The 17,875-nt window shown below is 47.7% G+C and overlaps 2 protein-coding genes across 3 annotated transcripts; one reads left to right on the forward strand and one right to left on the reverse strand.

The window, feature by feature from the left end:
* Window positions 1-4,271: 4,271 nt before the first annotated feature.
* LOC123114145 (probable polygalacturonase) lies at window positions 4,272-8,023 on the forward strand. Of its 2 annotated transcripts, none has more exons than XM_044535520.1 (7): window positions 4,272-4,553; window positions 4,676-4,799; window positions 5,888-6,205; window positions 6,453-6,573; window positions 6,663-6,837; window positions 6,931-7,001; window positions 7,168-8,023. In XM_044535520.1, the coding sequence occupies exons 2-7, from the start codon at window positions 4,782-4,784 to the stop codon at window positions 7,893-7,895; spliced, it is 1,431 nt and encodes a 476-aa protein (XP_044391455.1). In that variant the 5' UTR covers window positions 4,272-4,553; window positions 4,676-4,781; the 3' UTR covers window positions 7,896-8,023. The 2 variants fall into 2 exon arrangements, with proteins under 2 accessions (XP_044391455.1, XP_044391453.1); XM_044535518.1 differs by having other exon boundaries at window positions 4,292-4,594.
* Window positions 8,024-8,608: 585 nt separating this feature from the next.
* On the reverse strand, window positions 8,609-11,189 carry LOC123114146 (guanosine deaminase). The gene is made up of 5 exons (XM_044535521.1): window positions 10,893-11,189; window positions 10,195-10,254; window positions 9,842-10,032; window positions 9,025-9,129; window positions 8,609-8,936 (listed from the first exon to the last, which is right to left on the reverse strand). The coding sequence occupies exons 1-5, from the start codon at window positions 10,906-10,908 to the stop codon at window positions 8,748-8,750; spliced, it is 561 nt and encodes a 186-aa protein (XP_044391456.1). The 5' UTR covers window positions 10,909-11,189; the 3' UTR covers window positions 8,609-8,747.
* Window positions 11,190-17,875: the final 6,686 nt, after the last annotated feature.

Raw genomic sequence — 17,875 nt, forward strand, 5'->3', positions numbered from 1 at the left:
CGCAATAGTTTACCCTGTGCCTGGGCCTGATCTATGGCCAAAGACTGGTACCCCTGACATAGAGCCACCGGTTTTCAAAGAAAAGCCAGGAAAAAAACAAACTAAGAGGAGGAAGAGTAGGTTTGAGAAGCCAGCTCCCAAGGATACTTCTAGGATGGGTACAATCACTTGTAGCAATTGTAACCTGGCTGGGCATAGGTACACTAGCTGCCACAAGACTCTTAAGCCAGCTCTGGCAATGAGAAGGAACCAGCATGAGGTAACTTTGTGTGACTATCTTGTAATTTGTCTATGTTTATGCAAGTTTCCTATCTTATATAATCTGTCTATGTTGTAATTCCAGGAAAATAGAAGAGTTGATGCTGGGACAGCTCCAAGGGCACCAACAAGAGCCACAGAAACAGCAAGCAAAGCTCCATCAGCTCCTCCTGCTCCAAGGGCACCCACAAGAGCTACACCAGCAGTACCAAGGGCAGCTCCATCAGCTCCTCATGCTCCAAGGGCACCCACAAGAGCTACACCAGCTGCAAGCAAAGCTCCATCAGCTCCAGCTGCATCCAGGAGAGCTCCAAGGGCAGCTACTACTAGTGCATCTTCTGCTGGGCCCAGTTCCTCTACAGCTGCTGGGCCAAGTACCTCTACTACTGCTGCTGCTAGGCAAAAGAAAAACTTCATCCCTCCAAGACCAGCAGGTACTGGAAGAGTCAGAAAACCATCTTTTAAGATGGCTCAGTGGTTCAATTGTTCTAAGGGAAGCAGGTAAGTTTGTGGTGTCCTGCTGATGGTAAAAACATTATGAAGCATGTTGCCTATGTTGGCACGGTACTATTTATGGTTGTGTTGAACTCTGGAACTGGTGATGCTTGAACTATGTATGGTTGTGTTGAACTATGTATGGTTGTGTTGAACTATTTATGGTTGTGTTGAACTATGTATGGTTGTGTTGAACTATTTATGGTTGTGTTGAAGACTATGGTTGTGTTGAAGACTATGATGCATGAGTGCTTGTTGTTATGATCATTTGGGGTGGATCGAAGGCGACAAAACCCCAAATTAGTAAGCTAGGTCATTTGGGGTGGATCTACGTCGACAAAACCCCAAATGAGTGAGTTAGGTCATTTGGGGTGGATCGAAGGCGACAAAACCCCAAATCAGTAAGCTAGGTCATTTGGGGTGGATTGACGTCGACAAAACCCCAAATGAGTGAGTTAGGTCATTTGGGGTGGATCAAAGGCGACAAAACCCCAAATAAGTAAGCTAGGTCATTTGGGGTGGATCGACGTCGACAAAACACAACTTAGGTCTCACCTTAATTCGGCCAAAACTTTCCTCACACAACATTAATCACAAACCATAACATAAAATGAAAGAACACATCAAATGACCCAACTTAGTACTTAAGATTCATAGTTCCAGGACATAACTTAGTCTTCATCACAAATAACCCAACTACAGAATTAATAGAGTTCAACACAGCCAAAGTTAACACATTATAAGCTTTAGTCCAAAGCTATTACAAAAGACAATGACCACATGGTCAGACTGCAACTCAACTTAGTCTTCATCACAAATAGCCTTAATCTGGTGAAGCTTCCTCTTGTTACTATCACCTGCTGTCTTGAGCTCAACAATGTAGGAAGCAAGAGTACTCTTCTCCATGGTCAACTTCTCCTTCTCTTTCATCAGCTCAGCAATGCAACTATCCACCTGATCCTTCTCTTTCTTCAGGTCATCCTTCTCTTTCTTCAGGTCAGCATAGCAAATCTCCAAAGTCCTCTTATCAGAGCTCATCTTTTCCTTCTCTTTGAGATGCTTGAACTTCAAATTCCTAATGATAGTGGCTTGAGCTACATGAATTAACTTTAACTGGTCATGAGCAGCCTTCCATTTTTGATCTCCTCATCCTTTGCAAAGCTGCTTTCCACACTGATTGTAATGTTCTCAGCAGCATCATTCATCTGATTTACCTCAGGCAGGTTATCCTGTGAATCTAGGAGGTTGTTAACATCTTCAACAAGCTTCTCATATGTCTCCTGTAGCTCTTTTTTTGTTGTGTGAGTATGTGTACAGTAGATGAATGATCCAGGCATGCCATCCTATTGTCATGCTGGCTACGCTCATACATAAGCCACAACTTGTGAAGAGCATTCTGCAGATGATCTGGCCACTCCTCATCTACCCACTGCACTAATCCACAATTATTAGCACCCTGCAAAGAAGTTACAGATTAAATTAGTTACAGAAAAAATCAGTTAAGTTAATGTACCACATTCAGTTAGGTTAAAGTAGAAGATTCAATTAAGTTAATTGATCAGATTCAGTTAAGTTAATCTACCATATTCAGTTAAGTTAATCTACCATATTCAGTTAAGTCAATCTACCATATTCAGTTAAGTTTATCTACCAGATTCAGTTAATAAAGAGTTACTATCAACCATAGAACAGCTGCGAACCCTAGAACAGAACATGAACAGTACCTATGAACCCTAGAACATGAACAATACATATGAACCCTGGATGATGAACTGGACTGCTGCAAAGCTAGGACTAAATACTTACTTGAGTGGCACATGCAATGAACCTCCTCCCAGTGCTTATCCCCTCGAATGCAACACATTTCCTCCCTGGATTCCCATGCTCGCACATCACCATCAAATCGTCAGCAGCACCCTCGAACAACGGGTCATCAATCGTAGCTGGGATCTGGGTAATCCAACACAAACTTGTTCAAATCGAGCAGAACTAGTAGAACCCTAGAACACGAACTCCCTAGAACACAAATGAGCGGTGGCCAAAACAAACAGAGAACCAGAGGAACAACTGACCTTCAGAGGGGAGTCGGGAGTGAGGTTGTACTGCGCAGCGGAGCCATCAGTGCTTTCGCTCTCGCTCTAGGACACCATGGCGGCCGGCGACTGCCGGAGAGGAAGAGGAGCACAAGGGAGCGACAGAGTGCGGGAGAGAGAGTGCGGGCGAGATTTGTGAGAGAGCTGGTGCGGTCGGGCGAGCCGACCGCGTCGATTTGACCAGGTAGTGAGTAACGGCGCCGTCCACCTCGCCGTTACGCCACGTCACCTATTTTGGGTCCCACCTGTCGGAAACGCCCTCACAGGTTGCAAATCAAGCGATCAGTGCATTTTGCAAAAAGTTTACCGAATGCGCGGTGTTTTTTGCAAATGATTAGAGACCAGGTTGTTTTCTGCAGAAGAAGCCCCAAATGTGGTGGTTTTTTGCAATTAACTCTGCATGTGGGCATCCACTTCTATACCAAAAGAAAAAAAATAGTGCATTATTTTTTCATGAAGAAAATATTTTTCAATGTCGCTCACATACACATGCACACAACTCGTCCCTAGGAACTCAAGCACGCACGCACGCCCTGCCCCTACGAGCACCCTAAGAAACTGCTCATATTGACGAACAAAATAGGCGCCTCATAGTCAACGGGGCTTCCCCTCCCACTGAACAAACATAGCTAAAAAGGTTTAAATAAATCCAGAAAAATGTGAGCATCAATGTCAAGTCAAGAATTTTTATCCAGATAGGCTATGGATATCACTGTCCTCCTAACCATCGAACCACCTGTTGATTCCTAACAATCGTATCAGCGCTGCCCTACTTATGCCGCCTCTGTCACCCAGAGTCATCCCTCCTAAACCCCTTCTCTGTTGTGGCAACCACCCATCACCTTGAACTCGTGCCCAGGCTTGTCTTCTGCGACGACTATGTGGTTGCCCTGTCTGTACCTCGTTTCTGGCTCGCCCACCTCGGTGGTGCGGCTGGCACCACAAACCACGGTGTCATCACGTCTCTTACTTGTTGTTTTCGTTCAGTGTCGTCTCCGCCTATGCCTACGTTGGAATCGACCGAAACGTGGAAAAAAGCATACACCATTTGCTTGATCTCCTTTTTTTGCGATAGAAAATTCCAAACGATTCGTCAGAGAACGCTAGAGGTAATAAAAGTTACAACTAGTTCCGTTGACTACCTAGCGATGACTAGAAGCAGTAGAGCGAGCCGAAGGCGCGCCGCCATCATCGCCCCTTCCTCCCCGGAGCCGGACAAACCTTGTTTTTAGTAGACAGCCAGGAAGTCGTCATACTAACCACTTACTCCACGGCAAGGGTGGTTAGCTATCTCATTAAAAGAAATTGGTATAAATATGGAAAACAGGGCCCAATATGGCAACCGGGAACGAGAGAAGAAATAGACGGACGGAGGAGATTTGGCGAGGAGTGACAGCGGATGACTGTCACTTCGCCTGGAATTTAGGGCGGAGGAGCAGTGGGCAGGGAGGGAGATCCATCTCATTCCCCTCCGTTCCGTTCCCTGGCGGCTGGCTATAAAGCCAGGCTCTGCTCCTCCTCTGCCGCGGCTTTGACTCCTACGGGCGGATGGCGCGCACCACCGTGGCCGTGGCCGACTCGCTGGCGGCACCATGATTGGCCTACCCCCTGCCACACTGCCTTGTCTACTCTGCCCACCGCATCACCCCACTCCCCTCAGTCACCGAGTCACTCCCCTCCCCTCTCCTGAGTCCTGACCGAGCGGAGGTGAGGAAGAGGACGCCTTCTCGCCGATCCATCTCCGGCGGGTGAGCCGGCGGGCCGCGCCTCCTTGTATATTCTTTTCTCTCTCGATTGATGGGGTTTCATTTCATGTCGTGCTGTTGCAGTTCACGCCGCCGCCGCATTCAAGGCGCGGGCTTTGACCGGACCCGAGTTAAGAGGGGGCGTCGGTGGGGAGCAGGAAGTTGAAGAAGATCTGCCGCCGCCGGCAAGATGCGGAGATCCGCGCCGGTAAGTGCCCGCTGACCCAATCCCCCGTCCCTTCCTCGATCTCTTTTCTCGGACGGCGGCGGAGGGGAGATGGATCATAGATCATAGATGGATGCCGCTTCGTTTTGGTGGCGGCGGCGGCGGGATCCGTCCCCCATTGCCTTCTCCGTGCTTGCCGTCGGTGGATAGGTGCCGGCCGCGGCGGCGGTGGTCCGATGGCTGGGCGAGTGGGGCTGGTCCTTGCTGCGGGGTGATCCTCGCTGGACCATCGGGGCGTGATCCGCCCTTCACCCAGCCTGTGTTCAGAGGTCGATAGAATGTGCACACTGAGCTGTATTGTGTCCTGACTGTCCTCTTGCCTTGCCGTGGCATGTGCCTGATGCCAAACGCTTGGTTGTTGCCGGGCACTGATCCACCCACGATAGCGAAATTCAAGAACCGGACGGAAGTGATATCGCGCATTTGGGAATTCATTCATGATGCCTTGGGTTTATACATGTGTTTTGCAGGGACCATTAGTTAGCGGGGAACAGAGGGGATAAACCAGATGAGATTTGGCCTGCTTGGCTTTCCTAGAGGGTTCCTATACTTGTGAGAAAAAGTTCATTCAAACATAAGAATGATTCTGTTCCCGGCGAGGCGTAATTATGGTGTATTGCGCCCTGTCCTCCTGTCCTGTCGTAGCATGTGCCTGATGCCAAACGCTTGGTTGTCGATAGCGAGATCAGAAATTGGAGTGAAATGATATTGCGCATTTGTGGGTTCAGGATGCCTATACATGTGCTTGCAGGGACCATTAGTTTGTGGGGAACAGGGGACATAAACTAAGATAAGATTAGTTTGTTTGGCTTTGTTGGATGTGTTCTAGGTGTACTGATACTTGTGGGAAAAAGTTCATTCAGGCATAAAGAATGATTTTGTTCTCTGTGAGGCGTTGTTCTGCTCTATCTGTCTTACCTTGCGTGTCCGTAGCAACAGAGTAGAATGAAGCCTGCTTGCAACTCTTCATTTCACATGTTCCATTTTGCTGCTAGTATTTTGCTTTGGTTATTTCAAATCTGCGAATACGTGATGACTACTGACATTACTCTCTTTGGTTTTTTTGCTAGGTATTTCAAGCCCTTTTGGTTTTCCTGACAATAATTGAGACCCAATGGTCCAGCGTATCCGGCATGTACTGCGCGGACATGGCATCGACTGTCTACCGTCCTCATAGTGTCACCATAACTGAGTTTGGCGCTATCGGGGATGGCGTGACTCTCAACACCAAAGCATTCCAGAACGCCATCTTCTACCTCAATTCATTTGCGGACAAGGGCGGCGCACAGCTCTTTGTGCCTGCTGGAAGGTGGCTGACAGGGGGTTTTAATCTCATTAGCCATCTCACCTTATCATTGGACAAGGATGCAGTTATAATTGGATCTCCGGTAATATAGCTCACCGCTCTTTGCACATAATAATTTGCATCCTGTTACTATTTTGAATTGTATGCTTATGACATGATGCACATGCCCATGATATCTTGTGCTGTCATGTTGATTAGAATTTCCTCTAAATGAAAAACTATATATGTAATGTTCTTATATGCTTTACAAAATGATGTTTTCTTCAAGTGGTAACCGAACAAATGGTGGTAAATTCCAACTTTATTGATTGAAAATACTGTATCTGCAGCACTCATCTGATTGGCCTGTTATAGACCCTCTTCCATCCTATGGGCGCGGTAGAGAGCTCCCCGGAGGAAGGCACCAGAGCTTAATTTTTGGCTCCCATTTGACAGATGTAATAATTACTGGTTAGTAGCTAACTTGTGTCTATGTTGCATCAGCGACCTTTTATTATTATGCTGGTTTTGCAAGTGTTTAAATGTGGCACTCTTGGTAGGTGCTAATGGGACAATTGATGGTCAAGGAGCCATTTGGTGGGATTGGTTCCATAACAACACACTGAACTATACTAGGCCGCATCTTGTCGAGTTGATGTACTCCACCAATGTTGTTATATCAAATTTGACTTTCAAGAACTCCCCGTTCTGGAATATCCATCCGGTATACTGCAGGTTGGTGTTTTAAATACTTGCTTTCTTTTAAAACTTAAGAATTTATCTGCAAATGACAATTCATTACCTAAAGTGCTTTTGCTGAATAAACAGCCAAGTTATTGTCGAGCACGTCACAATCCTAGCACCTTTGAATTCGCCAAACACCGACGGCATCAATCCAGGTAATATGAAGCTCTGAATTGTTTCTTCCACTTGAGGTCTCTATCCCTGTTATTCTTAGTGTTGTACCTGTTTATGTCCCTTTTTATTATTATGCAATCATAAAATGCTTTAATCTGTCCTGGTAATGTTCACCCGAAGTACTAATGCAACTCTATATTTGTCCAGATTCGTCCACAAATGTTTGCATCAGTCATTGTTATGTCAGAAACGGAGACGATGTGATTGTCATCAAAAGTGGTTGGGATGAGTACGGCATTTCTTTTGCTCAGCCTAGCTCCAACATCAGCATCAGCAACATCACAGGGGAGACAGGTGGCGGTGCAGGAATTGCCATTGGAAGTGAGATGTCAGGTGGCATATCTGAAGTCCGGGCTGAAGGCCTCCGCATTGTGAACTCGTTGCATGGAATCAGAATCAAGACCGCTCCAGGACGTGGAGGGTATGTAAGGAACGTCTACATAGCTAATGTGAGCATGCACAATGTTTCGATGGCCATAAGGATCAATGGAAACTACGGCGAACATCCTGACAACAATTATGACAGGAACGCTCTCCCCATTATAAGCAACATCACAATTGAGAACGTTGTTGGCGTCGATGTTGGTGTTGCTGGCATCTTGGAGGGCATCGAGGGCGACAACTTCAGCAGCATATGCATCTCCAATGTCTCCCTCAGCGTGCGATCCAGGCATCCGTGGAATTGTTCGCTTATCCAGGGCTATTCAAACTCTGTGACTCCAGAGTCGTGCGAGCAGCTCAGAGCAGATTGTGAAGAGACATCGATCTGCTACGACGGTGGCAGTTCTTTAGCCGTTGGTTCACGGGCATCCATACATAATAAGCCTAGTGCCAGCATATTACTAAATTCGTTATTGCAGTTGGTGTCGCTGTAATGTAGGTAGATATATATGCTTGTTATTTGTTGCAAAGGGGCTTTGCGTCATGGGATGCGTCGTGTTAGCCATGTATATCTTATTTTTGCAATCAGTTTTGCTTAGAATGCAATTTGTTTCTTTGTATATAGACGTGGAGATGAATGTCAGTGCTAGCTTGTTCTGTCATGATCTTTGATTTGTTCTCTGTTTCCAAAGCCCTTGTTGGAGCATGAGAACAAAAGCAAAATTACTGTAATATTTCAGTTTTGAGTCATAGGTTTAAGAACAGAACAATTGGATATGTCCAATTTTGTGAGTAGGCTTCCTTCATTGCAAGTTGAATAGCAAGGAATGGCATTTATGCTTGGCTGAAATGCAGTGGGAAACTCACTTTTAGCAAGTTCAGGACTAAATATTTACACAGAATTAAAACGTATTCAGCGATTTCTGCTATGTAAATAACGAATCAAAAAACATGAACTGAAATGCAGGAGGAAACATGTGATGGCTAGAAAAACTGTATCCAGTTGTTTCTGCTATGCAAATTATGAAATGCCGTATTCATAGATTTCTCTGACTTTTTAAAGATGGGCTGATGATGAAAGCCTTATTATTATCACCAGCAATGTATCCAAATTGCTATCTCAGAATTAAGAAAGATCAAATGAAGGAGCAAGGTAATACTAATCTTCCTCGAACAATAACATACTTATTTCTGAGAAATAGAAGCGTAATGAGAATCAAATGGTATATTTAAATTGATAGTTTGTGGTCCATCACCAATGACAGAATGTTGACAATTACATTATTTTTTTTTCTGAGCATCAGGGTCTTCCATGCTGTGAAATTCTACCATGTCTTTGCTACACATTAGTACATTCGGAATTTCTCCTTGGTGTTCTCAAAGACTTGTTCAGCAAGCAGGGCTCCATTCCCATCTGCTCGCTTGATCTCCATGTTGGCCTTCTGGTAGAACCCGGTTCCTCTCAGAGCATCAGCGATGAAGTCGTCGAATCCAATGGCAATAGCAGCTTCCGCCTTGGCTCCGTACACCAGCCTCTGCATTGAAGCATTCAACAAGATTGCTAATTAAGGATTAGACAAAGCATATTGTACCAGATGAGGAATGGTAAGGCAAGGGGCGAACCTTGATCCGGGATAGATGAACAGCCCCAAAACACATTGGGCAAGGCTCACATGAGGCGTACATTTCGCAATCCGACAGCTCAATCTTCCCAAGCTTTTTGCAAGCCTAGAGTACAAGCGAAAACTGTTTGTGTGAGACGGATAACCACGCGATGGAATGGAACTGATATAAAATGCAAAAATACCAAGCATTATATACCAGCTCAGAGGGAATACGAACCATATGACACTAACAACAACCCTTGGTGGATTGTTTAGAAAAATAAATGCAAGTTTTGATGTCACAATAAACATGTTCTATTTTATCCACTAATGTGGACAGTACCTACTCTGTTACCATTCAGCAAGGACATTTTAAAATATAAAGGCTCCAGCACTGACAACTCATCCATTACCAAGCTTTCTGATGAAAATTAGAAAAAACAGTTCTTAAGCTGGTAGAGTTTGTTTGCATCACTATGGAACTTTAGCCCTGTCTTCAACAAAGCATTCTGAAGTCGCTTAATTTGACAAGGTGATACAAGATAATATCACTACTAATGTGAGCATCAGGAAAGCTGAAAATCTAAAACATGAAGATGTACAAGAATGGACAAAGAGGCTAGAACATATTCTATCTCAGCTGTGTAGACAGGTGAGCACAAATAACAATACATTCTGCAAGAATGTTGTGGTACTGGTTCCAAAAGCATGAAGTCTGTATTGGATACAGCAAGCATATATCAGCAGGTGGAGCTACTATTCAATAGCAAAATGTAAACAGCAGCACCAAGTAGTTGTAGTTGGTGGGGATAACATCTGTGCACATGGCACCCTACCTCTCTTATTGCAGTGACTTCAGCATGGGCAGTTGGATCGGTGTTGTTCAAAACCATGTTATGGCACCCAACTATTACTTCGTCGTTGCGGACGACAACCGCGCCAAAGGGGCCTCCATGGCCACAGTCAACTCCTTTGTAAGCCTCTTCTACCGCTTTCGACAAGAACTTGTGATCCCTATCTTGTACCGCTGTTAAACGAGGCAAAACATAAGCATATATAAGAAAGCCTTTTGAGCAGCTCTCCAATCACACAGAACAAGAAATGTAGCAAAGGGTTCTGCAATGGTCAGATATGCCTTGCCTTGCAGTGTGGTAAGTAAGAAGTAGAGAGAGGAAATGGTAATTAGTACCTTCCTGATGACCGGGAAACGCTGAAGCAACTGCGATAGTCCCATCCCTGGTCTCCACAACTGCAGAAGAACAAAGAAGATGAGTCCTGAGCCACCCAAGTTACTTCATAATTTGCACAGGATTTACCCAACAATCTGGCAGAAGAAACTATGAAATGCGCACAAGAATTATCACATAAACAAACAAACAAGACCCTCCATGAACTTGGAAGGTTGTAAGCAGTAGCAGGGCAGCCCTTGGAAGAGTGACTGCGTGCAATCGGAGCAGAAAACAAAATTGTCAGAGTGCAGAACTGGGTAATCTACAGGCGTACGGTAGGAGCACATCACTTCACATATTGCAAAACTAACAGACTTCCCAGATGTGGCGAAAGCAGAGCGGTGGCTTTGCCTTTTATGTTATCGGTCGAAGCAGAGCAGAGGACCCATCCGAAACAAAACAGCCACATTTCCCAGCCCCCGTCCGGCACGCGCCCCACGCTCGGATCCGCCCCACGCTCGTCGGATCGGCCGGCGCGGCGCAGGAGGCGGCGATCCGCCGCCCCCGAGAGCGACTAACAAAGAAGAAGAGGAAGGAAAGCTAGCACGCGACGCGACCGATCCGGAGCGGGACGAATTGCCGCCGGCCGGTGGCGGTCCGCGGTCGGGCGGATGGATGGGTGGATGAGTGAGCGCGGCGTGGGTGTGCGTATGCTCACCCTTGGCTTCCTCCATGGCGGGCGAGCGAGGGGAGGGGGAGGCGGGCGGATCGGCGGCGGAGCTCCCCGAGCGAGATGCGCGCCGGGCTGTTGCGTGTCTGCCTGTCCGTAGGAATGGGAATTGGGAAGGAGAGAGGTGTGTGTGTGGGTGGGTCGTCGTCGCGTGCGTGCTGTATAAATAGGGCCGCGCCGGGCCACTGGCGGAGTGCCGGACGCAACCGGATAGGGATAGAGAGAGGGAGGCAAGCAAGCGGCGACGCCGACGGGGGACCGGGAGGGAGGGCGGCGCGTGACGGACGGCGGTGATGGAGCGGCGGTTGGTCGGTCGCGTGCATCACGCTGCCGCGGCGCTGGCGCATGTGCATTTTACTCTTTCCTTTGGACGATGTGGGATGAGCCGACACGAAAGGCTGACGTGTTTCATGGGATGGGATGGGATGGGGGATCGGAACATGGCCTGCGTCGCCGGGATTCTTCATCTTGCGCCGCACATGCGCGACTTTTTATTAGAAGAAAAGAAAATGCCGTGAGACCCAAGACCAGCCATCCATTTTGTCTACGCAGAAAGAGCTTCTTTTTTTCCGAAGAACCATAGGGTATTTTATTCCAGAGTGATAGAGTTACAATCTTAAGCAACTAGCTTGCTAATGCATGCGGGTGGATGACCCAACCAACAGGCTGTGCTATCCCCACATCTACCAAAATTAGCTAAACAATGTGCAACCCTATTCTGTTCTCGGAAAATTATAACAGGAATAACTACCCTATCATTCAAAAACCTCTTGATCTCTGACACCAAGTGCCCATAAGCCGACCTGTCCAATGAACCATCCCCAAGCATCTTGATAGCCACCGCACAATCAGATTGAATTACGATAGTGGCTTGAGAATGCTCTACCGCCAGCTTCAGCCCTTCCATCATAGCTTGCAGTTCTGCCTCGAGAGCTTCATTGCAGTGGAATAATTTGCGGTAGGATGCAAAGATAACAGCCCCGGTCATGTCTCGAAGAATCATTCCCGAGCCCGCTGACCCGTCCGTAGGGTTAAAAGAGCCATCTATTGACAACGCCACCTGATGCACCTGTGGAGGAGGCCATGGTTTGCGAGGTGCATGTAACACAGATGGGGGCCTTTGTGTAGGTTCATGAACCAACGGTGCTTTCCCTTTCATAATTTCCTCAACACTAAGCGAGATTTGTTGGAAGGTGTTATAGTAGCTTGCCAAGAACGAGCAGGAAACCTCGAGTGGAGGGATAGATTTACCATGAGTGAGTTCATTCCGCAGATTCCATATACGCCATAGCACCATAATGATTCTGCTCCTGATTTGCTCGTTTGATTCCGCTAGGAGGTGGAGCAGCCACTCTGAGCCCGTACATGGAATATCTGTTCTGGGAGGAAATGGCCAGACTAGCCACATAGAGTCCCAGAGCATGGCAGCATTAGAGCATACGAGTAACGCATGAAATGAGGACTCCTCCTCCCTTTGACAGAGATTGCAACAAGCGGATGTACTGATGTGTCGACGAAACTTCTCAACATTTGTTGGAAGTGATCCCGAAATGACTTTCCATGCAAAGTGTCTCATCTTGGGGGGGGGGGGGCATCCGCAGACCAGACAAGCTTCCACAACGGCCGATCACCTGTTAGGGCAGAGCTCGACGCACCCGGACTGAGATGATCTCTTATTGAAGTCATTGCAAGGTGGTAGGCACTCTTGACAGTAAACTGCCCCGATCTGTCCCAAGGCCATGATACAAAGTCCTCCTGTTGGCGCGGAGAACTGCGGATCTTCTGTATTGCTTCTACATCAGCCTGGCAGAAGAACTGTGGCAATTCGGATATGTAGATCTCCTTCTCTATAACCGACTCTGTGTAACCCTAGCCCCCTCCGGTGTCTATATAAATCGGAGGGTTTAGTCTGTAGGACAAGAACAATCATAATCATAGTCTAGCTTCTAGGGTTTAGCCTCTACGATCTCGTGGTAGATCAACTCTTGTAGTACTCATATCATCAAGATCAATCAAGCAGGAAGTAGGGTATTACCTCCATCGAGAGGGCCCGAACCTGGGTAAACATTGTGTCCCCCGCTGTTACCATTAGCATTAGACGCACAGTTTGGGACCCCCTACCCGAGATCCGCCAGTTTTGACACCGACATAATCCCCGTGAGCATGCTGCGCCCTGGCGCCTCGTCGCGGCCTAGATGCCGACGTCAGCTGCGCTCCACAACCGCGTTGCCCCCCTCCCCCCCCCCGCGCGTGCTACGTGTTGGAAATATGCCCTAGAGGCAATAATAAAATGGTTATTATTGTATTTCCTTGTTCATGATAAATTGTCTATTATTCATGCTATAATTGTATTGACCGGAAACCGCAATACATGTGTGAATACATAGACCACAACATGTCCCTAGTGAGCCTCTAGTTGACTAGCTCGCTGATCAACAGATGGTCATGGTTTCCTGACCATGGACATTGGATGTCATTGATAACGGGATCACATCATTAGGAGAATGATGTGATGGACAAGACCCAATCCTAAGCATAGCACAAGATCGTGTAGTTCGTTTGCTAAAAGCTTTTCTAATGACAAGTATCATTTCCTTAGACCATGAGATTGTGCAACTCCCGGATACCGTAGGAATGCTTTGGGTGTGCCAAACGTCACAACGCAATTGGGTGGCTATAAAGGTGCACTATGGGTATCTCCGAAAGTGTCTGTTGGGTTGGCATGAATCGAGACTGAGATTTGTCACTCCGTGAGACGGAGAGGTATCTCTGGGCCCACTCGGTAATGCATCATCATAATGAGCTCAATGTGACCAAGTAGTTAGTCACGGGATCATGCGTTACAGAACGAGTAAAGTGTCTTGCCGGTAACGAGATTGAACGAGGTATTGGGATACCGACGACCGAATCTCGGGCAAGTAACATACCGATTGACAAAGGGAATTGCATACAGGATTGCTTGAATCCTTGACATCGTGGTTCATCCGATGAGATAATCGTGGAACATGTGGGAGCCAACATGGGTATCCAGATCCCGCTGTTGGTTATTGACCAGAGAACGTCTCGGTCATGTCTGCATGGTTCCCGAACCCGTACACACTTAAGGTTCGGTGATGCTAGAGTTGTTATGGGAAATAGTATGTGGTTATCGAAGGTTGTTCGGAGTCGCGGATGAGATCCCAGACATGACGAGGAGCTCCGGAATGGTCTAGAGGTGAAGATCGGTATATTGGACGAAGGGTATTGGAGTCCGGAATTGTTCTGGGAGTACCAGGTGATGACCAGCGTGTCCGAAAGGGGTTTCGGAGGCCCCGGCAAGCATTGGGGGGCCTTATGGGCCAAGGGGAGAGGGCACATCAGCCCACTAAGGGGCTGAGCGCCCCTCCCACCCCATCTCACATAACCAGGAGATGTGAGGGCGCCACCCCTAGGGCAGCCGCCCCTCCCGGCTTGGGGGGCAAGTTTTCTAGGGGGTGGGGGCGCCAAAACCCATCTACGGTTTCCCCTATGGCTGCCGCCCCTCCCCTAGGGAACCCTAGGGCGCCTCCCCCTCCTCCCTTCCCCCTATATATAGTGAGGGAGAGAGAGGGCAGCCGCACCCTTCCCCTGGCGTAGCCCTCTCCCTTCTCCAACACCTCTTCCTCCTCCGTAGTGCTTGGCGTAGCCCTGCCGGAGAACCACGAGCTCCACCACCACCACGCCATCGTGCTGCCGGAGCTCTCCCTCAACTTATCCTCTCCCCTTGCTGGATCAAGAAGGAGGAGACGTCTCCGGCCTGTACGTGTGTTGAACGCGTAGGCGCCGTCCATTCGGTGCTTAGATCGGAATCAACCGCGATCTGAATCGCTACGAGTATGACTCCTTCATCCGTGTTCTTGTAACGCTTCCGCTTAGCGATCTTCAAAGGTATGAAGATGCTCATCCTCTCCCTCTCTTGTTGCTAGAATCTCCATAGATTGATCTTGGTGTTGCATAGAAAATTTTGAATTTCTGCTACGTTCCCCAACAGTGGCATCATGAGCTAGGTCTTTTGCGTAGATTCTATGCATGAGTAGAACACAAATTGTTGTGGGCGTTGATTTTGTTCAATATGCTTACCGTTACTAGTCCTATCTTGTTTCGACGGTATTGTGGGATGAAGCGGCCCGGACCGACCTTACACGTACACTTACGTGAGACAGGTTCCACCGACTGACATGCACTTGTTGCATAAAGGTGACTAGCGGGTGCCAGTCTCTCCCACTTTAGTTGGATCGGATTCGATGAAACGGGTCCTTATGAATGGTAGATAGCAATTGACATATCACGTTGTGGCTTTTGCGTAGGTAAGAAACGTTCTTGCTAGAAACCCATAGCAGCCACGTAAAACATGCAAACAACAATTAGAGGACGTCTAACTTGTTTTTGCAGGGTATGCTATGTGATGTGATATGGCCAAAAGAATGTGATGAATGATATGTGATGTACGAGATTGATCATGTTCTTGTAATAGGAATCACGACTTGCATGTCGATGAGTATGACAACTGGTAGGAGCCATAGGAGTTGTCATAATTTATTGTATGACCTGCGTGTCATTGAACAACGCCATGTAATTACTTTACTTTATTGCTAAACCGTTAGTCATAGTAGTAGAAGTAATAGTTGGCGAGACAACTTCATGGAGACACGATGATGGAGATCATGGAGTCATGCCCGTGACGATGATGATCATGGAGCACCAAAGATGGAGATCAAAAGGAGCAAAATGTGTTGGAAATATGCCCTAGAGGCAATAATAAATTAGTTATTATTATATTTCCTTGTTCATGATAATCGTTTATTATCCATGCTATAATTGTATTGATAGGAAACTCAGATACATGTGTGGATACATAAACAACACCATGTCCCTAGTAAGCCTCTAGTTGACTAGCTCGTTGATCAACAGATGGTTACAGTTTCCTGACCATGGACATTGGATGTCATTGATAACGGGATCACATCATTTGGAGAATGATGTGATGGACAAGACCCAATCCTAAGCCTAGCACAAAGATCGTAGTTCGTATGCTAAAACTTTTCTAATGTCAAGTATCATTTCCTTAGACCATGAGATTGTGCAACTCCCGGATACCGTAGGAATGCTTTGGGTGCACCAAACGTCACAACGTAACTGGGTGGCTATAAAGGTGCACTGCGGGTATCTCCCAAAGTGTCTGTTGGGTTGGCACGAATCGAGACTGGGATTTGTCACTACGTGTAAACGGAGAGGTATCTTTGAGCCCACTCGATAGGACATCATCATAATGTGCACAATGTGACCAAGGGGTTGATCACATGATGATGTGTTACGGAACGAGTAAAGAGACTGGTCGGTAACGAGATTGAACAAGGTATCGGGATACCGACGATCGAATCTCAGGCAAGTACAATACCGCTAGACAATGGGAATTGTATACGGGATTGATCGAATCCTCGACATTGTGGTTCATCCGATGAGATCATCGTGGAACATGTGGGAGCGAACATGGGTATCCAGATCCCGCTGTTGGTTATTGACCGGAGAACGTCTCGGTCATGTCTGCATGGTTCCCGAACCCGTAGGGTCTACACACTTAAGGTTCGATGACGCTAGGGTTATAAAGGAAGTTTGCATGTGGTTACCGAATGTTGTTCGGAGTCCCGGATGAGATCCCGGACGTCACGAGGAGTTCCGGAATGGTCCGGAGGTAAAGATTTATATATGGGAAGTCTTGTTTTGGTCACCGGAAAAGTTTCAGGTTTTATCGTTAACGTACCGGGACCACCGGGAGGGTCCCGGGGGTCCACCAAGTGGGGCCACCATCCCCGGAGGGCTGCATGGGCCAAGTGTGGGAGGGGACCAGCCCCAGGTGGGCTGGTGCGCCCCCACAAGGGCCCAAGGCGCCTAGGGTTTGGGGAGGGGACGCCTATTGGGGAACGTAGCAGAAATTCAAAATTTTCCTACGAGTCACCAAGATCTATCTATGGAGAAACCAACATCGAGGGGAAGGAGAGTGCATCTACGTACCCTTGTAGATCGCTAAGCGGAAGCATTCAAGAGAACGGGGTTGAAGGAGTCGTACTCGTCATGATCCAAATCACCGGAGATCCTAGTGCCGAACGGACGGCACCTCCGCGTTCAACACACGTACAGCCTGGTGACGTCTCCTCCTTCTTGATCCAGCAAGGGGAGAGGAGAAGTTGAGGGAGAGCTCCGGCAGCACGACAACGTGGTGGTGGAGCTTGCAGTTCTCCGGCAGGGCTTCGCCAAGCACTACGGAGGACGAGGAGGTGTTGGGGAGGGAGAGGGCTGCGCCAGGGGCAAGGGTGAAGCTCCCATGCGCCTCCCCACTATATATAGGGGTGGAGGGGGCTGGTTTCTTGCCCCCCAAGTCCATTGGGGCATTGGCAAAGGTGGGAGGAAAGAAATTACATCATTTCCTTCCCCACCGATTGTTATCCCCCCTTTTTAGGGATCTTGATCTTATCCCTTCGGGATATGATCTTATTCCTTCTAAGGGGGGATCTTGGTGCGCCTTGACCAGGGGTGTGGGGCCTTGCCCCCACTACCCACGTTCATGTGGGTCCCCCCATGCAGGTGGGCCCCACTCCGGAACCTTCTAGAACCTTCCCGCTACAATACCGAAAAATCCCGAACATTTTCCGGTGGCCAAAATAGGACTTCCCATATATAAATATTTACCTCCGGACTATTCCGGAACTCCTTGTGACATCCGAGATCTCATCCGGGACTCCGAACAACATTCGGTAACTGCACACTAATTCCCATAACAACTCTAGCGTCACCGAACCTTAAGTGTGTAGACCCTACGGGTTCGGGAACCATGCAGACATGACTGAGACAACTCTCCGGCCAATAACCAACAGCGGGATCTGGATACCCATGTTGGCTCCCACATGTTCCACGAGAAAGGACCCGTTTCTAGAAACAATTACTTTTGCTTCCGG

The sequence above is a fragment of the Triticum aestivum genome, chromosome 5B (assembly GCF_018294505.1).
Source record: "Triticum aestivum cultivar Chinese Spring chromosome 5B, IWGSC CS RefSeq v2.1, whole genome shotgun sequence".
Classification (NCBI taxonomy): domain Eukaryota; kingdom Viridiplantae; phylum Streptophyta; class Magnoliopsida; order Poales; family Poaceae; genus Triticum; species Triticum aestivum.